The sequence below is a fragment of the Haliotis rubra genome, unplaced genomic scaffold (assembly GCF_003918875.1).
Source record: "Haliotis rubra isolate DU_JTF1 unplaced genomic scaffold, ASM391887v1 Scf12, whole genome shotgun sequence".
NCBI lineage: Eukaryota > Metazoa > Mollusca > Gastropoda > Lepetellida > Haliotidae > Haliotis > Haliotis rubra.
The window spans coordinates 1,250,966-1,276,926 of record NW_025765114.1 but is presented as its reverse complement, the minus strand read 5'-3'; the positions used below and the strand labels follow the sequence as shown (position 1 = coordinate 1,276,926).

Genomic DNA, 25,961 nt, shown 5'->3' with positions numbered 1-25,961 from the left:
TATTTTCTCTTTTTTAAAATACTATGGCAGGTTTTGGCACTTTCAGAACATAAAATTTCATTAGATAAGATGAATGCACTATCTGGATCACCCTCAGGACAGGGACATCGATCAGGGTTCACACAAACATTACAATGTAAAGATTAGAATACGCGGATTTCAAGGTGTTTGTAACAGTCTCCTTATCTGTGCAGATAGATCCGGCTTCCAAACGCACCTCCATAGGAATCTGTTTCTTTCTCTCGTGACCCACTCCAACCTTACCAATTGTCTTCCAAAATTCACACGAATTATTTTCACATAGTTTATCTAAATTTTGAATTATTTGAATCTGAAAGTCTCTCTTGGCTTTTTTTACCCGTCTGTCAAAATATTTACGCTTCTGGATATACACATGTTTAAAAAGTCTCCTCTCCTTTGCATTTACACCATTGCTTCTCTGCTTTACACATGTCATTCCCCAACTCAGATAGTTCATTAGTCCACCATTCCTTTCGACTTCTTTGTCTCTTGTTACTACAGACTCCACCAACTAATACAGTCCTAGTGAGAAGAGTTCTATGCATCTCACTCCGAACATATTCTAAAAAATCAGTAAAAGCATTGTCGACATTATCCTGTGTTGACTGGGAAGATTAAAGAGAAGCAATAATGTCAGCAATATATTCACAGATATCAGACGAAGTCATAAAGGTATTTGGAAGGTTGGACACGTCACATATAATTTTCTTTTCCACTTCAGGCTCTATCTGCCTCGCGATCACATGTTGTACCAGTTTGTCGTAGGTGCTGTGATAACTTGTCGATTTTTTAATTGTGACAATTAAACCTCCTAGCCACTTGACCTGTAGACAAACCAGTGTCCAGAAACAGCTCTTTTTCTCTCAACAACTGATAAACGTGGCATTGTGTGAAGCCAACAATTTAGTGTTGTTCAAAATGTCAGTGTGATTTTGGTACACAGTTGAATGATCTGTCAATGTGTTGTGGAACTGCCTCGTTTTGTGCATTTTCACGAGATTTGTAGGTGAAAAGGTGTTCACACAGGGACTTCAAGCATAGTTTGGGCATTAACATTTGTTTTGCATTTTCCATGATCAATGATAATAGGCTGATGCATTTCTAAAGTAGTTCACTATATTACATAAACTTAAGTATTCAAAACTTAAATTCAGTATGTGCACATAATTTGAATATATCTGCAGAAAAAACAACTTCACCATGACCTAAACAAAGGTGACCCCAAACACTTTATGATCTTGGTCCCATCCTAGAATTACATGTACCAGGCTTGATTAATTTACTGTTAATGCTTCCACAGTCTGATGGAAAACAAACTTGACAAATTAACAAGCATATACAACCTAAAGAGTCTCTCATAATTCTCAGAATCCCAAAGAGCAAAATGTGCAACCTTTCTTCAGTTCACTGTTCCTCTTCTTCTTCTTCGTCTTCTTCCTGGCTCTGGGCCCAACACCTTGCCCTTCCTTCCAGCCCATTTTCCTCAGCAGGCTCACTCCAATGGGTATACTAGATAGCAGGAATGGCATTGCTTCACAAGTGGATTCACACTCATCTCTAGAAAACTTACTACTATCTAACAAATGTGATATCTTAAAGACTTATTCTATCTCACATATCACATTTCTGCTAACTGCTCTAAACCTTGAGTGGAAAACAAATTTAGAATATGCATTCTTCATGTTCCCAGCCTCATAACTTCTAACCCAAGCACAACCCATTCATAATGGACCCTTCCACAAGTTTGCAGAATGCTGTAGGTGAGCCCTGTTTTCTCTAACATAGTTATTCTTTTCTTAGTGTAAAGTTGGCTAGAAATATGAGATGAAGTCATCTATTAGGGGAGCCTAAACCATGTGCAATACAACATATATTTTTCACTTTATTCTATTATATTGCATACATTACACAAGTGGGAGGTAGGCACACATTCCCTTAGTCTGTCTCACAGTCCCTGAACCACATTATTTTCCCTACTGCCAAGCCCTCTTTGCAGTGCTAAAGCCCTAAATAAAGTCTAGGTTTCCTCAGGTTCTGAATCTCTGGTCTCCCTGGGGCTCTTTTTCAATTTAAATGGGCTCTTTTGTTACTATCAAAATTATATATATTCAGAGACTAAGCATTAGTCTAACATTCCCTGATATTTGGAATTGTGAGACGTACATGATGAGGCTGACATTGTCCTTGCTCAATCCAAAAAACAGAATAAGTCATAGATTTGTAGGGATGAATAACTTTTCTTTGGATGAAAACATCCGTTAGTAATTGAATACAAAAGCTAAAACCAATAAACTCTAAGAAGAAGTAGTGGAGAATAAGACTGTTACAGATCTCCAGAAGTTTCATGAAGGCTTCAAGCTAGAAGTGGTAAAAGACCTCAATCAGAGAAAACATTAAGGATCACTGATAGCTTCCTGAAGGAGCTCATCCTTTGGGAGACCTGTGTGCTAAATGATTTTGATGAACCTATCCATGAGGCATGGTACCTGATTCATGGCAATGAAATCCCACCTAAGACCACTTCAAACTCATGACTAACATATCATGGACATAAACGTCCAGGAGTCTTCAAGAAATCTTCAATAATGACTGGTCAACAAGACAAGCATTTTAAAAGGCAACATTGGAGGCACATGAGTAAATTAAGAAATTTAGTGAGATCCAGCCCCTGCTTCGAGAAGACACCCACAGACACCGACCAGGGGCAGGTGAAAGAGAATCACAACTCAGAAAGCTCACAGTTTTAACGTTCAGTTCCAGTCATCATCAAATTGACCCTCACTCCTTTACATAAGCTTAGTCAAAGGATGAGCCTGGCACCTTCGGAGACGGAACGCAACAAAAACCACTGGAATTTGGGAATGACACACTTCACTGACGTAATTGCTTCAAAAAGTAGAGGTCAGGAAGCGTGAAATGTCGAACCCTTCCACATCGTGATACAGAACCGTGCTCAAGATTCATCCAAGCCCCGGGGTGGCAGTATCTCCGTGTCTTAGCATAAGACTAAGTGAAGTAGTTCTAACCCATAAGCAATAAGAACAAAAGGCAGACATCAAGACTTATATTCAGGAAAATACAGGGAAGCAGCAACCGCGTGTTACTGTTCCTCATCTACATTGTTGGGCCGTGGATAGTTGTTGTGCCAAAATGAGGGGTCCAAACTGGTACAGGCTTTGGACGTCCTTGACCGAAAGATCTCGCAAGTAGTGGGAGGAGAAGACCGCCAAAAGCACCATTCCATGAAGGCGTGGAGTGAGCAGTTACTGTGTGGAGCCATAGTAGAAGCTAATGCCTGTGTCTCATGCAGATTGGAAGCTGTCGAAGGCAGTAATCCAGTGAAGGCATAAGAATGTAAAATGCTGCCCCTCATCCAGAAGGATAAAGTGGTACGAGACATTTCCGTCCTGGATGTCATGGACAATGGGATGAAAAGGTGCTTGTGTTATCGGCGGCGATCCTTACAAGCAGCAAGTAAAAATGCACAAAACCCTAACAGGTCAGAGTTTCAGGTCTTCAGTATCATCAGGCCCAAAGATGGTGGACAACAGGGGAATGGTAAACATCCAGTCTGGTTGCCCATGGCAGTTGTTTTTTCACAATGAAGTCCTAACGGAAACCCAGGAAAACCTTGCCGTGCTTCTTCCGCTCGAACCGCATGCAATTGATATCAAGTACATGGAAGTTCACACATATACGAGCAGCAGTAGCCAAGCTACCAGGAAGAAGAATGTCACTTTGCTCAAAGTCCCTGTCTTCTAAATGTTTGCAGCCTGTAGAATCATATGATGAAGGATGACTGACAGTTCCCAGGCCGGAGGTCTGAACTTAATGGACTGGTCAGTGAGTTGTAGGAGCGTAGAAGGCTCCGTTGCAGTAGCCAAAACCGAGTTGATAGCAGCCAACTAGGTAGCTAACATAGTACCCTTGAGTTTCCTAGTGGCATGGAGATGCTGGAGGAACTCAGCGATGACCGGAGCAGAGGCAGACTGGGAGAAGTAGTTCCCTAATTCTTGCATCATTCTTCAAACTTCTTCAATAATCGTCGTACAAGGAACAGTTTGAAGTATGATCAATTGAAGTAATAGCTGTGGCTACTTGCAAAGGTAGCCTAAGCAATGAGTTATCTCTGGAGATGCGCCAACATGTAGATTAAGGGTCTGAGGGGATCCGTGGCATAGTTCTGAGTAAAGGTGAAGAAGCAGGTTGTGCCGGTCGGGAAGCGGTACTGAGTTTGGCTCTGCCAGGCTTGTTACGTCGACGAAACAACTACTTGCTGGCCAGAAGTGTGCCACCAAAAGCAGTAGAACTTTGCTAGTGGCCAAGAGCTTCTGTAATACTCATGGTAGCAGAGCAGGAGCGCATCGAGGTCCCAAGCCAGGAGTCTGGGATTGGTGATACAAACTCCAGAAGTTGGTTGTTGAACCTTGTGGCGAACATGTCTACTTGGGGCCGTGATAAAAGGTAGATCATCGACTGGAAAATATGGGGAAGCAGCTTCCACTCTGTTGGGGACAGCCGATTGGATCAGGAAAAGGTATCAACAATCACATATTACTCCGGCTACGATGTTGAGTGAGTCGATGATATTGAAAAGTCTGATCGCCCACTATAGGAGATTCGCCAAGCCTGTCGAGCCTAGATGGTTTATGTTCCAAACCATGGTCGAGTTGTCCGACTGGATCAATAAACTGGTTGATTGAAGCTCTGTTCTGCCTTTAATTCCAGCTCATTTATGTGAAGAACCTGTTCGCCAGATGACCACAGCCCAGCCACTAGGTGGTCGAGAAGTGAGCTCCTCAACCCATGAGGGATGCGTCGAGGAACAAATGATGAGTTGGTGCGAAGGCTAACATTCTGCTCATCTAGCCACCATTGAAGGACAGGACGAAGTGATTCTGGAAGACAAAACAATTCCTTGGGATTGACAGCCTGAAGGAAATTGCAGAAATTGCTGTAACATCCAAGCTGAAGCTACCCTCTGTACGCTGGGGCTTGAGCTGACGTCAGAAAGCCTAGAAGCTCCTTCCACTGAGATAGCACTGGAGGAACGGATTGCTGGGTCTTGATGCACCTGTCTTGAAGGGCGAATATCATCCCTCTGACAGGTGTCGAACAATATATCGATGAAGTGGAGACTCTGGATCAATGTTAGCTTTGATACAGCAATGTTCAGTAGCCACCCTAACTGCCAGAGCAGCATGGTGGTGAACTGCAGTTAGCGAAGAAGTACTGACAGATCCTGTTGTGCCTGGATGCAATCATCAATATAGCTTCGAAGATGAAAAAGTGCCTGAAGTTGTCATCTGTAAGTGAAGGCTTGAGCTGAGCTGAGGAAACCTAGCAACTCTTGCCACTGATGAAGGGATATCTCCTGATGTAGGAACGTTTAAATAGTCAGGCTACCATGACTACCAGTACTGATGGAGTGCTGAATATAGTAGATTCGGCGCATGGAGATTATCAGTCAATCTACAGAAACGTGTACATTGTAAATGGGTGATGAAGGTCGTACAATCGGTGATCTGAGGAACGTAAGTTCACCAAATGAAGTGTTGGTCCACCAGATGGAGTGATAAAAGTAGTAGACTAGATGCATGGGGATCGTTAATCTACCAGAACTTTCACAAAGTTGATGGAATGACGAAGGTAAAAGACGACTGGCGACCCCAGGAACGTTCGTTGGGGAGACGAAGGCAGTAAAACAGGAGCCTGGGGACCATCCAGGCATAACTGCAGTGACCTCTGAACTGAGGGTTTGGGCTAAAGTAGAAACCCGAGTAACCCTAGCCAAAGTTGAAGCGTTCTGGAACATTTCTGTCTAACACCCTCAGTAAGCTGTCTCTCTCGGCTGGCTGACGAATCCCGACATAATCAGTCTTAACCTGGAATGAAACCGTTCATCGTCACTGGCAATTAAAGGCTGGGGTTGTTTTCCGCTGTGTTGGACCAAGACAATTCTGTCACTCTAAACATTACAATTTTCCGGTAAACAAACAGTAGTCCGCCATTTGCAAATGTTACCCACAATGCAACAGTGACAAAAATCCGGACAACACGGTTTCAGTTAACTGGGCGAGTCACAACCCATAAAAAACGGCAAAGGGATGCTCGCTACTTGAACAGACATCACTGCTGGTACCATGCACAGAAACTTGACCCATCTGTCCAGAAGCTTGCTGGTGATGTAAAAGGAAGTGTGATGAAGATGACGAACCAGGCCATGACTGCACCCGAGATACTGGAATAGCGCTGTAAAAACATACGAGTAGTCTGTAGTAACAGGACTCAGAGAAGCGTCGTAAAATATTCCTGGATAGCAAGCTTGTCTGGTAATACACAAATAAGTGGTTGTAGAGCTGATATCTATGCCGAAGGGTAGATTCCTAAACCAATTCATTCATCAAGGTGAAGATCGGATGGCATATCTGGAACGATATGAGCTCTAGTCACGTAGAAGTCTTGGAGAATCGGGATCGTCAGAATGTCAAGTGCCGGCATAATCTAGATGTGTGCCCTACTGACATAGCTACTACCTCCGTTCAACCAAAAGAAAACGGGTACCAGGTGGCATATGTCATGTGACTAAAATCTTCCAGCGCCTTACATGCCATAGGGTAATCCAGAGAACCAAGTCAGATTGTCATGCTAATAGCATACCACTCCGTGGTGAGGAATTCAAATGCCCTGAATATTAACATCGTGTTCAAAGCTGGTAAAGTTAATTAATAGCTGGTATAATTGACCGTATCTAGATGCAAGTTCATGATCCTCGATGAGGATGTAATAAATCAGTGTTGACAAGTTCCGATCCTTCAAGTTGAATGTAGTAAGTAGATCATCTGGTATCTTGCTCAAGATAGCTGTAGATGAGTGAGTGAGTGAGTGAGTATGCTTTTACGCTGGATAGCTGTATGTGGTCGGTGATCTAAGTGATCATGTGTGTCGAATGAACCAACATTATTGCTGTATCTTAAAGGTGCCTGTTGTCTGAACGTCTGCGTAGGTACAGATTCCCCCGAACCTCAAGGTGCGTTCTGAGGAAAGGCTGTTTTGGAAGTAACATAATGTGACAGAAAGTAATTGCCAAATCAAACTGATTCGGTGAATCAGTATAGTTGGTGATGGTGTCGTGAACTGCGTCGGCCTGACAAACTAGTTTGGTGATGAGGTTCAGATCGGTTCGGCGAATGACAGACTGGAGATGTGCGGTCCGGCAAATGCGATCTGGTGAACTGCGGGTCGATGAATGTGTTGATTTCGACGAAACGGATAAACGACTCATTGGAGCACTGGAGACAGCATCATATTTGCCGAATGGGAAGCAGACGGCAAAACATCCGAAGGGATGTCACAAAGGTCCTGCAACCGATACGGCGAACTACTCTTATTCCTTTCACTGTTTGAAGAAGAATGATGACGGGATCAAGAACGGCTTCGATGATGTGATCCTAGCTGCAGGGAAGTAGCCTGGGGGGGTGGCAGAACGCTCAACAACCACTACACGGGATGTTGGCGATGACAAAGGGCTCGTACTGGAAGTTACAGAGCCGAGAAGTTTCCTGAGATCTTCCGATAAATGCGAATCCGAAGAAGCTCTCATAAAATCCTCGTCGTTGGAGGGAGGAGACTGCGATTGACGAGCAATGATAATGGGACGCTTAATCTTGGCTTCTTGGCGGGGCGGTGTCCTTCTACCAATGCTGCATATCTGGCTAGATCAGCAAGACGCCGAGCGCAGGCCCTGGAGTAATCCCCGAAAGCCTCAAAGGTAAGATGTAGGCATTTATCACATTGGACGTCCCATTACATTGCCCCACACAATCAACACTGGAAGAAAGCTGAACACTGGAAGAAATTATCTTGTTGCATTGAGCACATTTTTTCCCCCTCCTGGGCTGGTCGGTCTTCCCAAGATGTAGAATGGGAGATCAAACGATGAAGAACTTGGGGCGTGCTGCATGCTTTGGTTGACGGGTGGGAAGCTGTCTTATAAGGAGGGTAGCATGGAGTGCATGGGCGAATGGACAAGAGAGGCCTTGGAAGAAAAGTTTACATCGTTCCACTCAGTGTCGATGCAAGAGAGAGAGGTGAATTACCTTGAGATAGGAAAAGTTGAAAAATTTACATTTCCACAGGAATTTTGAAGTGAAATTTTAACTATAAATTGTATATTTATGAACTTATCCTATCTGACAGTATGCACCTCTCTCTTTCCGTCTTCGACCCATATGTGGAAACGTGCTGTAGGCTAAGTTGAATCAAAACTTCTTGCCCTCTGTACCACCTGACCTCTGCCCCCTACTCCGATAGTATGACCTGTCAATCATCTCTATAAGCGTGCAGTGCGCTCAGATGATCATGTGACGTCCCCTAGCTGTCATTCTCGTCTTGGAGCTTCCAGTAATCTGTGATGTGGGGCAGGTCGGGTGGGTATCCATCGCGTGAGATAGGATAGGTATATAAATATACAATTTGTAGTTAAAATTTCCAAAATTTTAAACTTATCCTATCTCATGGTATGCATTATCCCATGGTTGGCTGGTGGGCCGCAGATTACCCTGTGTCAACTCTACAACCGTGAGGTCGCATAACACAAGGAAGCCAGGAGAAAGCACCTGCTTCGAAACTATCCCCCACAGACACACGCTGGAAGGCTGTGAAAGAGGGAACAGCCCGGTTGCTCAACTAGTTTAACGTTCAGTACCAATCTCCCTAACTTACCAAAGGTGAGAAATGATTAAAGGAGCGGAACGCTTTGAAAACCAAGCAGGTAATCGGAAATCAACACTTCACTGACGTTATTGCTCAGAGAGTAGAGGTCAGTAAGCGGAGTGTCGACCACCTATGCATGTAGCACAAGACTGGCCTCTCAGTCTATTGAGTCATGGGTATGACAGTGCAAACACGCCCTAGGTCCCTAGGTGAGGTCGTCTATGCCCAAGTATAATCCATACCAATAAGAAAGGGGTCCTAGTCAAAAGGGACGCATGACAAAAGGGCCCAAAACGGAAAAGTCAAAAGGGCCACAAGAAAGTCAAAAGGGCCGCAAACCCCTAGTCAAAAGGGCCACATCAAAAAGTCAAAAGGGACGCATCAAAAAAGTCAAAAAGGCCTCAGAACCCTAGTCAAAAGGGCTCCATATCAAAAAATAATATTAACATCTTTTTTTAAAAGTGTATTATAGTAAGAGGTTATACATCTATACAATGTATACCTTATACATACTAGTTATGATTGTAACTGATATTTTTTCAATATTTGAAAGAAAATGATCGCAAAAATAGATGTATGTGATGGTGATGGTTATTTATTTATAATTATGACAAATACTTTGGCAGAAAAATGCATTTAACAATAGTACCACAACACACCTGTAAGAAACTAAAATATTACACAAAAACACATATTGACAGTTGAAAAATAACGCGATGAAAAAAATGTCACTAATCCCTAAATCGTGAGTTCAAACGATTCACTAATTTTCCCCAGCGATACCTTTGGGGAATTAAAGTGGTTTCAACAGCTGGGCGCTCATAGCACATCACGCAGTGAAATCAACAGCTGGTTCGCGAGTGTTGAGGTTGGAGAAGGCTTTGGTGTTTGATATTTCACAGGCTGAGCTTTTTATATGTTATGACAGTAGATTAACTGTTTATATAATTTCATTTGTCTATTTCACCACACGTTCTTCTTACCGAGTCACTTTCTCAGTTCGATACTTAAAAGCAATGTCATTATTTAGCGTTGACAGAATTTCTAACTGTGATATAGATATGTCGTTGTCACAGACAAAACTCAATGTCTTGTTTTATTGACACCTATGTGTCTGCCTGCCCGTCTGCTAATGACAATATTCAATACACAACTTCGAACACTGACCACATGCAATTTGAACTTAACACCTATCAGGCTATACACCATAAACAAAAACGCATTGATTTATGGCCCGAGTTCGGTCTCTGTCACATTATGTAATTACACAGACAAAGAGGTGTGATACTTGTTCACATGACATGTTATGTCTGTTGATTGCAAAATGTTATACACCAAAAATGAGCATGTATTTACAAAACCCAACATCTCTATATACACACACAATGAGCCATGAAGGCGGCATCTGCTAATGAACCAGCCGTTACACTTGAGTGCACACCCACCCGCTCTGACTGGGTTCGGTATCCCAGCTGCTTCGTTTCTTGGGAAGTAAACCCAAGAATGTTCATTATTTGTTCATTATTTGTCATAATCATAAATGATAAGTGTTTTGTTACTTAGACAAAACGGGCAGTGGGGTAGCCTAGTGGTTAAAGGCGTCTGCTCGTCAGGCCGAAGACCCGGGTTCGAATCCCCACATGGGCACAATGTGTGAAGCCCATTTCTGGCGTCCCCCGCCGTGGTAATGCTGGAATATTGCTAAAAGCGCTGTAAAACCATACTCACTCACTCACTCACATAACCATCACATACATCTATTCTTTCAAATATTGAAAAAATATCTTATAAAAACAGAACTAGTATGTACATTGTATAGATGTATAACTTTGTACTATTATACACTTGACTTGGAGTCTGAGGCCCTTTTGACTTTTTGATGCGGCCCTTTTGACTTTTTGATGCGGCCCTTTTGACTAGGGGTTTGCGGCCCTTTTGACTTTCTTGTGGCCCTTTTGACTTTTCTGTTTTGGGGCCCTTTTGTCATGCGGCCCTTTTGACCTGTTCCCTAAGAAAGATAGGATTGATATCTTTCATTGATATAGAGATTGCAAGACCGACACGAAGGTAGGAACTGCATCTTATCTGCGTTTGCGAGCCGACGACAATTGCTGCGCCAGAACCAATGGACCCAGTTGGTGAAGACCTTCCACGTCAGTGCCAGACAGATCCCGGAGGTAGGGCAAGGCGAAGACCATGTCCAATCTCCAAAACAACCCTCCCTGATGGAGTGAAGGGAAATGTTTCTGTGTAGCACCATCTAGAGGCCAAAGCTCTTGTCTCATGAGGGTTGGCCATAGTAGGAGGAGGAAGGTCAGCGTAGGCGTAGGCACGAAGGATGGTAGATCGCATCCAGAATGCCAGTGTGGTACGAGAGACCTCTGTAGATGAGGCAGGTGACAGAGGAATAAACAGTCTCTTGCATAACCTACGACGGTCCTTGGAGGCAGCTAGAGTCCGGACAGGACCTAGGGAGAGATCCTCGGTGTCGTCAGGGCCCAGAATAGTAGACAGCGGCGGAAAGGTGAATAGTCTGTCCGGCTGTCCAGGCAACTGGTTTCAGCGACAAGATCCCACCTCAAACCAGGGAGGACATTCGCATGTCTGGTCCTCTCGAAGCGCAACCGGGTGACATACAGTGCGTGAAGCTCAGAGATGCGGGCAGCAGTCACAAGAGCCAGGAGGAAGAAAGTCTTAAACATGACATGCTTGAAATCCTTCTCCTCCAGAGGTTCGTATTCCTCTGACGTGAGATGGTTAAGAACCATGAAAAGGTCCCAGGCTGGTGGCCGGAACTCCCGGGATTGATCAGCAACTTTGTAAGATCTGAGGAGAGACTGGAGCTCAGGGACAGTTCACACCTTCGCACCTGTAGCCGGCGCAATAACTGTGTTAAGCACGGCCAGGTACGTAGACAAGGTAGAACCCTTCAATTCCTTGGAAGTTCTAGGATGCTGGAGGTACTCCGCAATCATCTGCGGCGATGCTGTAGTGGGAGATACAATACAATACCGTTCGTCTTGCAGTACGCTTCCAAATTCTTCCATAGCCATCACAGAGTGACCTGCTGGAAGTTTGGTGAGCCATGGTAATCGCTTAAGGGACCCACTTGGAATATCCCTTTGCAGTTAGCGATTCATGTAAATGCACCGGGTGTGAAGATGTAGTGTCTGCGGAGACCAATGCAGCTGATCGGAGTGAACATGAACCAGAAGATCGGCGCAATTGGGAAGAGGTACCGGAACGGGTTGGCCAAGTCTTGCAGGTCTACGAACAAACTTCTGGCCAGCCAAAAAGATGTGACCCAAAATCAGTGTCATCCGCTGCGTAGTGCATAACTTGAGCAGTATGCGTAAAAGTAGCCCCACTGGTGGAAACGCATACGCATTCATGTCATCCCAGTGGATGGCTAGAGCGTCGTGTTCCCTGGCCAAAGGATCTGGGATCGGGGACATGAACATTGGAAGCTGGTGATGGAAGCGGGTGGCAAACAGATCCACTTTCGGGTTTGACATCGGAAGGCACAAAGTCTGGAACACCTCCAAAATGTTGATGTGACATGCACGGTCTGCGGGAGACCACAGCCCTGCCGCCTGCTGATCGAGAAGGTGAGCTCCCCACCCGTAGAGAGGCGTCTACGTACAGGTGATGTACTGGAGCAAACGGCCTTAAAGAGACTCCGCAGCAAACATTCAACATGTCCAACCACCACTGGAGATGGGGATGGAGCACTGGAGAAAGAGGGATCAATGCGTGAGGGTCGATGATCCTAATGTGCGGACACAGAAAATGTTGGAGAGGCCGTAGTTGAAGCTATCCCCTCAGAGTCACAACTTGAACTGCCGTCAACAGACCCAGAAGTTCTTGCCATTGACAAAGAATCTTGGGTTGCCATAGCAACTCCAGTGCAGACATTCAGTTCGTCGAGCCACCACTGAAGGACTGGACGAAGCAGTTCTGGAAGGTGAATCAATTCCTTCGGGTTCAGTTTATGGCCTCGAGAGCTTGAGCTGATGTCAGAAGGCCTAGCAACTAATGCCACTGAAGAAGGAATCTCTCCTGAGATAGGATACATTCGATTAATCAAGCCAGCATGACAGTAAGAAAGAAGTGCTGAATGTAGTGGGTTCATGGCATGGAGATTGTCAGTCAATCTACAGGAACATTCACATTGTACACATAGTGATGCAGGCCGTATAATCAGTGATCGCAGGAAGGTATGGTTTGCCAAATGAAGTGTTGGTCCGCCAGATGGAGTGATAAAGTTAGTAGATGTGAGGCATGGGATCGTCAATCTACCGGAACATTTGTAAAGTTGATGGAATGGCGGAGGTAAAAGGACCAGTGACTCCAGGAACTCTGAACTGAGGACTTAGCTTAGAAAATTAGATGAAAACGTTCTCGCCTGACACCCTCGGAACTGTTTCTCTTGGCTGACTGGAAACAAGGTCATCATAAAATTGATGCCCAGTCTGTCAGGGACATAGTCAGTTTAAGATGAAGGTAAATGTCAACAAAAACATGACCAGTCAACCTCTCTTGATATCTTGCTTTTTAGTTGTTCAAAAAAAGACTGACTTTGACCTTGACATGAATGTCATAGTGTATGAAATATGCAAAAATAGTACTAAAGAAATTGCTTATTGAAACACATTCAAGGAAAATCCAGAGAATATTTTTTGCGATATCTTGCCGACTATCTTAACATACAATTTAACATGCTGAAATCTACAAAGTGTCACTGTGACCTTGAAAATAAAGTGAAGGTCACCAAAATCGACTGGTGATCGAACTGAAATGACGCTCTGGCCTGCAGTGACGAACCAGACAGAAGCGTACTGCAGTAGATCTGCTCTGGAGCGTCACATTGTGTAAGAGAGACGCACTGGAGTGAACACTCGACCCATACATAATGGGTGCACTAGAGTGTAACACCGAATGGAAGTGGTGCACTAGACGGAAAACGTCGAACTAACAGGGATTGTTGAACTTGATGTCATCACTGGAGTTGGAGGAATCGCCGTAGACAAGCTCGCACCATAAATCATTGTAGGCAAGTTAAATGCCGATCCAGAAAATTAGAGACACATTGCCAGTAGAGGCTGACAATGCCGTATCAGGTGTTTGAGAAAAGTCACTAGAACTGTCAATCGGGACTGTTACTGCGAAGTATGAAGTTCACTGCCCGAGTTGGTGGAGTCGTCCTGTCCGGATACTGGAGTCGGAAAAACCAACATAATTCTCGCTGAGGTAGGAATCCGATGCTGCATCGAAGTTCGTCATCCGGTGATGGTGATAAACGGCGAGCTGTTTAGTACGGACGATCTCACTTCGAATGTTGAGATGAGGATGGACCCTTGGACAGCTTCTGACGATCCCTGTCTGCCAATCGTCTTGTGCCCATTCCACGATAACGGAGAATGCTTCATCGTCCAAATTGGCACAATAAGAGCAACTGTGAAGCCCGTCACACCATCCGATACAATCAACGTACAGTGTGTGAGGATCAGCGGCAAGAAAAAATACTTCTGTAATTGTCACAATGTTATCTCTTCCGGGAAGATCAGTTACTTTCCTCATGATGAAAAGTAGAGACGAGTGGCAGACAGAGCATAACACACGTCCACAGCAGTGGGTGACAAGAAAGAGAATGACAGCTAGTGGACATCACATGATCATCTGAGCGCACTGCACGCTTATAGAGATGATTGACAGGTCATACTATCGGAGTGGGGGCAGAGGTCAGGTGGTACAGAGGGCAAGAAGTTTTGATTCAACTTAGCCTACAGCACGTTTCCACATATGGGTCGAAGACAAAGAGAGAGGTGCATACCGTCAGATAGGATAAGTTTAAAACTTACCTAGGTATGAAGAAACTGGTCTCATGTCTCCTACTGTGGAACAAACTGACACACACAAACTAGACTCACCTGTCTGGTATGATGAGGTCAGTGAGTGCATCTGCCACTCCCGGGATAACGGAGGAACCAGCCAGAGCAGCAGCTGTCATCACCTTCCGCTTCTGTCCTCGTTCCTCAGATGTGTATGTTGAGCTTGTTGCCAATTTCCTAGGGGCAATGCCATGTTCACCAAAGTCCTGATTGCAGTAAGAAAATGTGTATTATTTGTCTTACAATATCAACATTTATAGTTTATTTGTAAGTCATTCACGGGTAGGCCAGAAAAACTAGGCCAGATAAGAACCCAAAACTAAGAATGGCTTGTTAACTCTTGTGTATACATGTGCTATCATGGTGTGAATATTACTTACCTCATCATCCATGAAGTCTTCTGGCCTCTGAGCAACCATCTCCTCCTTGGAGGACCTTGAAGACAAAAAGCTGGATGGACGGAAACCTGATAAGAAAATGTTCACATTGTAATAAAATATAGCAGTCTTGTAATAAAGAAAAATATAATAGTCATAGGTTCTTCATTACTTCTGGCTCTAACAAAATGGTTAAGTGTCCACTAAAAATTCCCTTATTTAAAACAAAATGCAATTTTAGAATAAGTTAACATATATGTTTAAAAATACACACTCATTTCTCTCACACTGAAAATAGAAGTGCAATACAAGTGTGGAAATGTTATGAGGGCTTTTGTTTGATGTGAAAGAAAATGTAATTTTTATGATAAAATTTATATTTTATCTCCCTTCACCTTTCGATGGTCAAGTGCAAACTTGAATCCCTTTTAGTTCCCTAAAGTTGCACAATCACTTACACTCAAGTTGCCTCCCCCATCCTGCCACAGCGTACCCACGTGAATCAAGCCATGCTCTCATCACTCTCTCCGAATTTCGCCCACACTAAGGCTTGCAGGGAAGCCCATAGTGCTGAGAGTGGGGACAGTTGGGAGGGCTTCAAATCATGAGTCAGGATAAGTATAAAATATCAATTATCATAAAAATTACATATCTTTCCTTATCCTGACTCATGTTATATTGCTAATCGAATCCGATGGAATAGGTGATGGGTCAGCCACCTACGGGATTCACTGTGACTGTTCTTATCACGTCAACGTTCGATCATATACCCCCTGGGAACTCTTCTTGAACTGCATCAATCTTCCTGATGATCATCAGGAACACCTTCTCTTACATCCGTAAAAGAAGTAAATCATATAGTTTTCATGGATTTAAGATAAACTAGTACGCCTCGTTGTCTAGTTATCTTGAACGACCCATATATTAAGGTAAGGACTATTACTGAAACTGGAATTGCGACTCAATATGTTAGGTACGGACTATTACCCAAACTGAGCCTAAATCACTCATTTGCTGACTATCTTGTAAGACAGAGGAACATGGACTCTCTGCCTGTGACAATGGATCAGTTGCCTGGCGTCAACGAGTGTGCATGACAAGGGTGAGTATTCTCATTGTCTAGCTGGAATCATGAGTTGCTGCACTACTAAGCAAGGGGCCCGAACTGATGGATACCAGATACATCGTCAGTAGCGATATCCCAAAGATAGTGGTTGGGAAACACAGTGTCCGACTTCCAAAAGCAGCCTTCCATAATGGATGATAAAGAGCAGTTTCCATGTAGGGCGAGAGTCGAGGCCAGTGCTCTAACTGCATGAGGGTTCGATGCTCTAGGCGGTTCTAACCCAGCTGCTTTGTAGGCTCGTAGAATAACAGCTCTGATCCAGAATGAGATCGTAGATCGGGAAACTTCTATAGTCGTGGCGGGTGATAGTGAGATGAAGAGACGCTTAAACTTACTCCTCCTTGCAGCAGTTCTGTCCAAGTAGATTTTCAAGGCTCTGACTGGGCATGAGGACAGATCTTGTGTATCATCTGGCCCTAATATGGTTGATAGTGCCGGAACGTAAATCTGTCTATCCGGTTGGCCAGGTAACTGATTCTTGGCTATAAAATCCTATCTGAGGCCTAAATTGACTGCAGCACACTCTCCAGTGTCGTCTGTAATCGAGGGCGTGGATCTCTGACATCCAAGCAGCTGTAGCTAGGGCGAGGAGGAACAGCGTCTTCTGAGTTAGCAACTCAAATGTTGTCCGTGACAGCGGTTCATAATCATCACTAATAAGGTGTTGCAGTACTATGTTGAGATCCCAAACTGGAGCTCTAAACTTCTGCTGCTGATCTTCCAACTTGAACGATCTCAGTAAAGCGATGAGTTCAGGTACTTTGTTAAGTTTTACTCCTGTATCCATGGTGATTACAAGTAAGTTGCAAGCGTAGATCCTTTAAGGTGTTTACCAGCTCTAAGATGACACAAGTATTCTGCTACTTGTGGGTGCATAGTTTTCATGGCCGAAAACCCCTTACGAGCAGCAAATGGTCGAAGCTCCACCACTTATCATCATATAGATTCCGGCTAGATTTTTGTAAGGCTAGCTTAACTGCCTTAGCTGCTCTGACGGAGTACCCTCTTTTCTTTGAGCAGTGCGTAATACATTCCATGCGTGTAGCTGGAGCCCTGCTGGGTTGCCGTGCAGTTATTTGGTGTGAGGGTGGATCTGAAGATTCGCCAGTCTGGTAGACGCAGCGCTGGTTCCCCTAGTTGCTGTATGAGGTCCGGGAACCAGGTTCTTGCCGGCCAGTAGGGCGCGACCAAAAGCAGATGTCGGACTTTGGTCTGGCTGATCTTGTTTAGCACTTGAGTTAACAGTATCGGTGGCGTCCCTCCCATGATATGGCTAGAGCATCCAGAGCCCAAGCTTGAGGATCTGGTACTGGTGGCACAAACGTTGGCACTTGTTGATTGAAACTTGTCGCAAACAGATCGATGAGGGAACAATCTTGATCTACTGTTAACAGTTGGAACGCCTCCGGATGCAGCATCCATTCTGTGGGTGATGGATGGACCGATTGTGATAAGGTTCCTTGCCCCATCCAAAGGTTGATGTCGTCTGCTAGGTTGAATAGCTGGAATGTCAATAGTAACAGCGGCACTGATCTTATGGAGCCTTGGAGGTTTATGTCAAAGGCTACTGTTGAGTTGTCAGTGTGGATCATAAGGACTTGATTCCTTAGTAGTGTTGAACTGCTTCTATGACTGCCTTGAGTTCCAACTGATTTATGTGTAGAGCACTTCCTTTTTGTGACAAAGTTCCTGAGGCGACCTCCTTGTTGAAGTGTGCATCCCATCCTTCGAGAGATGCGTCCACGAACAGATGTCGGTTGTAGGCCTGCTCTTTGTAAATAAGTCCCGCCACAGACATTCAACTTGTCTGTCCACCAGAGTAGATACGAATGGCGATTCTCTGGACACTGTCTAAATGAGATATCACAAAGCGTTGTAACGGAAGTAGCTGCATCCTTCTTCTGCGCGTGAGAGCCTGAGCCGATGTGGGGAGACCTAGGAGCCCTTGCCACGCTCTTATAGGTAGTAGAGTGCTGATGGTAGACGTGCCTGGAAGCTTGCCCCCCGGGCTTCTTGTACCATAATGTGATCGAAGTGTACTCTATCTATAGCAAGACAGGTTGCCATGCAGCATTGAAGTGGACAGGAAACTGTACAGGCTGTCGTTTATATTGGTGAAAAGTTCCAAGATAAACATTGTTTATCCTGCTGTCAAGGCTTGACATCTATTTAGATTTCCCTGATGATAACGGAGTTGTATGCCGTTTTCCAGGCTGTAGATGACATATTCCACTTACAACGGGTTTGTTTACAACCCAGTGAGCTTGCTGGCATGTGACCTGTGAGTCAGGCATGCACAAGGCGTTGTCTTTTATCCTGGACCAATCAGCTTCCAAGCATGTGACGTCACTGGTGTTGTAACAAGTTGGCCTCCATGAATTCTGGTGCAATAGTGGGTTGAGTAAAAGCGTACGTAAAATGACGCCGCTCACATAAACCTCCCAAATGCCTTGAATAAGGGTTGCTCCAAGTGTTAAAATTCTTGTTCACTGATGTTAACCACGCATTCCGATTGTGGTTAGATATGAGCCAGCATAAACGAAGGAGGCTGTAGAGACGTATGCATGGATGAATCTTGAAGATTATCGATGTTGAATCTAGTTGATCGCAAATAAATTCCTAATCCATACGCTGGGTGACAAGCATTGATAATATCATCCTGTCTATGTCCGTCCTAGGATTCTTGAAGGCGTTGATCATAGCCTTGTTGATAGCCCTTCACCTGGCAAGCCCGAAGAATGCCATCCTCGTAGTGGTGTCAAGTTGAGCCATTTCCTTGTCCTCAACTCTGTAACTATGGGATTTCGAATCGCTAATGAGGTGGTAATCTTCGTGGTGGCATATGTTGATCCTATGCCTTCGTGGCCTTCGAAAAGGTCGTCTTAAGGTTCTCCAGTACTTGAGATATCAGTTTTTTAAGTGGTATAGTGATGGAGTCGAAGTCTTCATCATGTATGCAATACGTCTCTGCAGGGTTGGAGTCCCGAGTGGGTGATGATAGCAGGCCATCTGCTACCTAGGATAAGACCTCCACATCTGTGTAGGTTGTCGTAAGAAACTGAACCTACTACAGGTGTAAGGTTCACACAGGCTGTAGAGTGCGTGCAGGCTGTAGGGTGCGCGCAGGCTGTAGGATGCGCTCAGGTTGTAGGGTTCACGCAGGCTGTAGAAGGTCCTCGTAACATCATCCACAAAGTCATCTGGGTTGAAGGGGTGCGTGCAGGCCCCCGTATGTTGACATGGTACAATTGTTGACAACTCTGTAGGCTGCTCCGGTGATGTCAGCGATGCAGTAGCGTTCTCGAACACTAGGGGATATCAGATGACTGCCGCTGTAGATACGTATCAGTTGAATATCTGGGACGGTTCGCACACCCTAGTGAAGCCGGATGACTGCTGATAAGGGATTTCGCGAACCCTGTCGTGCTGTTAGAGGAGCTGCGAGATGTAGACTGCCCGGTCGATGTAGTAGATGGTACACATCTGCTCTGTGATGAAGGGTTCACGCAGGCTGAAGCCCTGGACAATCTAACGCTGACCTCTGGTTCTAACATTAGTGGCTGGAAGTACATTGATTTATCTGCTTCAACACTGGGCATCAAGTTGTTCGCAAACAACCGTTGTGTAGTAACTGGAGCCATAAATCTGAACGATCAAGTAGATTGTGACGACCTCAACGACGATGACTTCAATGTGTAGGGCTTCTTTGCAGGGGATGACGACTTCTACTTCTTATACTGCTGCGAATCAGACCCCTCCCTTAGAGGGGACTTCCTCTTAGAAGGGACTGAGGCGTTATCTCAGCAGAGACAGGAGACACCACGGGAAGTGACTCCGAAGACATGATTGGGTGGGGAATATGGCAATTCCCTGGGCAATTAACAGGCAGCAACTCACGATCAGATGACTGCAAATCAACCTTCTCAGGGGAGACTTTGCTGAAACTCCGCACCTTATCTAATGTCTTGCGTAAACGGGAACACACAAATTTATTAAATTCAGTTTCAGACAACGGTGCACAATATATACATCGTGATAATAAAGAACACGAATTCAATACACAAGAAGAGCCAACAGGGTGTGGATCAGCCGCTGAGATGCAGTACTTGTTTACATGTTTTCATATAACAGCAGTCACCTGAAACGGAGTGAAAAAGTACAAAGATTAGACATAATTTATGCAAATTGTTTCATCGTTATGATAATATACAGCCTAAATAAACCATTCACGGCATAATTTGGGTTAAAGACCTAAATATAAAAGGATATAAAGCTGCAAAAGGGACACTGAAGTGACCATCCAACTGTCTGCTTGGACGATGAGTGTATGCTTGAGTCATGTGGGTATGCTGTTGCGGAAAGAGGGAGGCAACTCAAGGGTGAGTGATTGTACTTTCGCTTCAGGGAACTGAAAGGTATTCAAGTTTGCACTTGACCATCCAAAAGGAGAAGGAAGATAATCAATATAGCATGAGTCAGGACAAGGAAAAATATTAAAAGATATGCAAAGTTTGTATTATACATGAAACTGTAAACAGAGGGAGAGGTTTTCTGTGTGTCCTTTCATTCCTAACCCTCCACATCAAGTAAAGTACCAAATATCTACAACATTGACACATGATGTACATCACAAAATGGCGTGTTCACTTACATAAGTACTTCAGATTTTACGCAGGGACTGTTGATTCAGGTATTGTATATACAGTGCATACATGTGACATGTAAGCAATCAGAAATATTCTGACAATCTGCATGTTGTTATTTTCTCCTTTCAGTTTTCTTTGTAACCACTGAAATTGGCAGAAATGTCAATCAATAAGTACAGCTGTTCTTGAGTGTGGGTTTGTGTCCTTGAGTGTGTGTCTTGGTGTCACACTGGATGAAACTATGACAAGTTTTGTTGAATTTACCAATTTACATAAAATATGTAAACTAGACAAACAGTTGTCAGACTTCCACTTTTTCACAAACACTATGCAATATGGCAGAAACATCCCTTTGGCGTGTCTCCATACTTCCCAAAACATTCTTAGAGATTCCAGGATTGGCACCAATGGCACCATATTGCAAAGGACAACAGGCATGGTGTGTTTGCTATGGAAATAAAACTCTTGGTAAATGTGAAAACTATAAATTCATATAATGCGAAAAATATACATGTTACTTGTGATATCTGTATTGGTTTGGCCATGAAACTACCAGGTAAGCACTTTTTATATAAAAGAAGAGCAGGACGCATTTGAAAATATTAACTTTGGAAAAGTATTATGATAACACAAAACTATCTCCCATTGTATACTCTCCCACATCCCTGCTCCAGTTATTGTTGTAGGTAGTCAGGAGGTCTGTGCAAAACGTGCAACTTGACCTGGTTGACCATGTGACTAATCAGGCGGGAGAACATTGTGTCACATAGGATAATTATAATATTTATTGTGAAAATTTGTATAATTTTAAACTTATCTCATGGTTGGATGGAGGGGTGCAGGTTACCCAAGTCTGTAGGTAGAAGACAACTGAGAGTAACCTAGCTCATAAGGAGGCTGACCTGGTATTCTTATTGAAGATCAGATCCTAGTCTTGAACTTGTGAAGGGATGTTTTAGAACCCTTAGGGATACTTTACATGAACTCCATATCCTCCATACTCTTTGTGGCCAAAGGCAGTCAAGGAACATGCCAGAGGAACATTGCGAAATCCCCATACAAAGAATTTTAGACCCGTGAAAACTTTGCCATGCTGTTTCCTTTCAAAGCACACTCTGTTAACATTCAAAGCAGGGATTTCTGAGATGCATGCTGCTGCTGTCTATATCTTTGAGTCTTCTGTATTTTCCCATGTGTGGATGTACAATGGAGATGGTCAGAGTGTGGAAGATGGATCAGCAAGTCTCTTGGTGGAAGAGGGTTTTATCTGCCAGGTTTGTCAGATTTATAAACCAACTTATTGGGAACCAAAAGGGTGCAAACAAAATCTGAGGAATTTCTTGCTTAACTGACATTTGTAAAGAATTTTGGATGAAGGACAATGGGAGGGAACACATAAGCATCTAGAGTGCCAATCCAAGATACAAACATTGGCAGATGAGTATTGAATCAAATCGCAAAAAGTTCCACCTGGGGATTGCTAATCATTAGGCAGATTGAACAAAATGTCTCCTTTCAGTTGGCAACGGTCGGTCTGGGTGAAAGAAAACATCAGCGATGACATTTTGTACTCATGGATTGTGTCTTGCTCTGACCTTGATATGAGGTGTGAGAAAACTTTGATTGCACTTTGAGTGTTGATTGCAAATGAATCATGAGATTGGTCGATCAAAGACGTTGAACCAATGGGATGCTGCTAGAATCGCAACTAGGGATGTATCAATGCTTTGAGTGGAATCAAGGAGGCAACATCACAGAATCTACATCCAGAGAAGGAGACATAATGATGGCTGACAGTCTGTGTACATTAGAGTCTGCTAATGAAAACCGAGAAGGCAGTCCTTCACTCGGCGAACCCATCTAACATGGAAGATAGATCTTTAAGGATCATCATATGAGGCAAGTAGTAATCCTTCATGATGAATGAAGTTGATTGATCCGATACTAAGAACTCTTTTGAAGTTGAAGCTTATCTAAATCAACATGGTGCAGGAATGACACTGTCAACATTGCCTGCTGAGAGCGTCAATCATAGCAGCGTTAAGGAGGAGAGGGCAAAGTACTAGACAAAGGAATATGTAATCTTTGACGAGAAGATGGAGAATCAGGCTGTTGAGCATTCATCAGCGCAACAGACCAAGCCTGTCCGATGGACTGAAAATCAGTAGGCCGATAGTAGTCCAAGCATGCTTGGATCAGTGATCCCAAGAGATGGGTAGCATCAGTGAAGCAGGAATCGACAAAAGACACTGGAGACATAATCCTTGGAGGAAGGATGGACAGTGTCATCATCAGTACTGTCGAAGTGAAGGATCAGTACATTGGGATTGTTGGTGGTCTTGGAACCCATGCAAGCATTGTCGCAAGGGGAGGGTTCGTCAAACTTTTCGGAAGAAATTACAGATCAACTTGTGAGATTGCTGAACTTGGGAGTTAACAATGAACCTGGAGAGATCAACAATCCTTCAGAAAAGACTGACAAACGTGATGAAACTAATGGGACATGCATCTGAGGATCGAATGATGATCATAGGACAAGAACAAGCGATCTTGAATTGATCATCATCCAGTTGAATGCAGGAGTTACAGATTGGCCCAGCTGCATATCCCAATACAGTTGTTGCAAAATGAGTCAGGATCCGGAGAAGAAATGGTCCATTTGCCTTCCTCTTCCTTGATAAGTCATCCTTGCCCATATTCCTCTTTTTGATTTATAGGTAATTAGAGGTATATAATAACCCTCTAAAACCTCTGTAGAAATTTATAATGATGGCAGAAACAGTTTCAATGTATAACAGGTCATTGAACAAGAAAGAGAATGATTTCAATTGGGTGTCATGTGGTCAGGCAGGGCATGCTTTGCACAGACTTCCTGTGACTATCTACAACAATAGCTGGAGCAGGGGGGAGTTCAGGCGAGGGGTTACAATGTGTTACACTGTGATGAAGAAACCTTCAGAGAAGCATGACCTTAACTCACCTTCATTTGAACCCACTGTGATGAAGAAACCTTCAGGGAAGCATGACCTTAACTCACCTTCCTTTGAACCCACTGTGATGAAAAACCTTCAGAGAAGCATGACCTTAACTCACCTTCCTTTGAACCCACTGTGATGAAGAAACCATCAGAGAAGCATAACCTTAACTCACCTTCCTTTGAGCCCACTGTGTTGAAAAAGCCTGCAGAGAAACCGCCCGTGAAAGCTCCATGAAACCTTGGGCGGCCACGGCTATCCTTGGCAGGGAGATCACTGACAGACACTGGTTTCTTTCTGGCTTCATCTGTTGCAAAAACAAGTGTGTTTTTATTACATGTCAGTAAAGACATTTTTAAGAAAACCTGACTATCATTTAAAGTACTTATAAATGCAGTATAATTAATATTTAATGGATTGTGTTCTTAACTTAATAACATGCTGCTAACTCTTGGTTCTGTTAAATTTTGTCTTCATTTTCTCTCACTAAAACAAGTTCTCTTCAGGAAACTGTAAGCAACATGTAATGGAGGAAATTTAGCTAAACCAGTAGAAGTTTCCAATTCTTTGAAGAGAATCGTCCTTGGGGTACATATATGCATTTTCTGCGGCTGAAAATGTCATGTGACAGTTGTACCAATGTTTTAATAAAAATATTGTACAATAAATAAAAATCTTTTTATCTATTATACGGCCCCCACCACGTGGAGTCAACCAGGTAAGCACCTAGGCCCGTATCATCATTCCTTCTGCTGAATAAATCAGTGAACAGAATTGCGGGGAGATGGGTGGCCATACCCCAAGGACGATTCTCTTCAAAGAATTGGAAACCTCTACAGGTTTAGCTTATTCTTTTTCATAGAGATCATCCTTGGGTTACATATATGCATTAACTCAGACTCCCAAAGACCGGAGGCTAGGGAGGAGGGAGTCAAAGTACACATAAATAGCGATCATTAGGAAGAATGTAACAGACGCCACAACACTCACCTGTCACGTGTCCCGAAGCTTCCGCGAGAGTCATGATGGGAGGGTAACCGACAGGGAGGAAAGTACTGAGACCCGACCTCACAGGTTAAGCAAAGCAATACGCACACAGTACGAAAGTAAAAAACCCGCCCACATCGTGAATCTATTAAAGAGCACCGTAAGGGGGAAAACCAACTCACAACCGACTATAATCTCATGAGAGAAATCGAAAGTAGTTAGATATGATAACAGCGGATATATCAATTATACACAATTGAAAGCAGCGTCAACTGTCCAGATAGCCAAGACTCACTCAGTCAGGGTGGCAGGACACTGTCCACTGGAGAGAACAGAACGGCCAAAATGCGCACGATCAGGTGAATGTGTATCAAGCTGATAGTGCCTGATAAAAGTGCTAGGCCTGCTCCAAATAGCAGGAGAGCATATCTCTTCAATGGGCAGTGCCGATGCAAAAGCTTTTGAAGTGGCCACTGCCCTGACCAAGTAAGCCTTGCCCTTAGCCTGATAAGCAGCACAAATGACCAATACAAGCCAGCGTGATAGGGTCTGTTTGATAGCCGGCATGCCAGCCTTCCTGCCACTGTAACAGCAGAACAGATGGGTACCCGTACGGATCCCTTGTGTTCGTTTGATATAGACCTTGAGGGTCTTACGGACATCCAACGGGTGAGTGCTCATTGCAGAGGTCCCCGATGTGGAAGGCTGGGTAAGAGTAGGAAGTTCAATAGGAGCTGTCACATGGAAAGCGTGATCGATCTTCGGATGGTAAGTATCCAGGAGGCGAATACTGACACGATCTGGATGTAACACAGTCAGCGCTGGGTCTGCTGACATAGCATGTAAGTCGCCAACCCTTCGCCCAGATGTTACCGCCACCAGAAATACGGCCTTCCATGTTAACAGCTGAATGGAAATAGCCGACAGACGTGAGAACGTAGGACCGGACAGCCAATCTAGCACGATTGACACATCCCAAGGTGGGCTGGTTCGCCTGACAGCAGGTTGAACCCAATCCACGCCAGCTAAAAAGAGCTGCATAAGAGGGTGCTGCCCCAGAAGAGCACCATCGATAGGGGTGTGGAAAGTGCAAATAGCAGTGGAGTAGCCACAAATGGTCGAAGCCGCCAAGCCTTCTTCCAAACAAGCTTGCAGAAACTCCAATACTCGGACTAAATCCGAAGAAAAGGGATCTGCAATCCCCCTATCTGAACACCAGCGCG

General features: G+C 44.1%; 1 protein-coding gene across 1 annotated transcript in view; it reads right to left on the bottom strand.

Annotated features, from left to right (window-relative positions):
• LOC124262160 (G patch domain-containing protein 1-like) overlaps positions 1 to 25,961 on the bottom strand; it is a 91,169-nt gene that overhangs the window by 44,151 nt on the left and 21,057 nt on the right. The window contains 4 exon segments of the mRNA XM_046696621.1: positions 1,415 to 1,530; positions 14,667 to 14,833; positions 15,008 to 15,093; positions 23,927 to 24,058. Coding sequence (XP_046552577.1) covers positions 1,415 to 1,530; positions 14,667 to 14,833; positions 15,008 to 15,093; positions 23,927 to 24,058 — 501 coding nt within the window.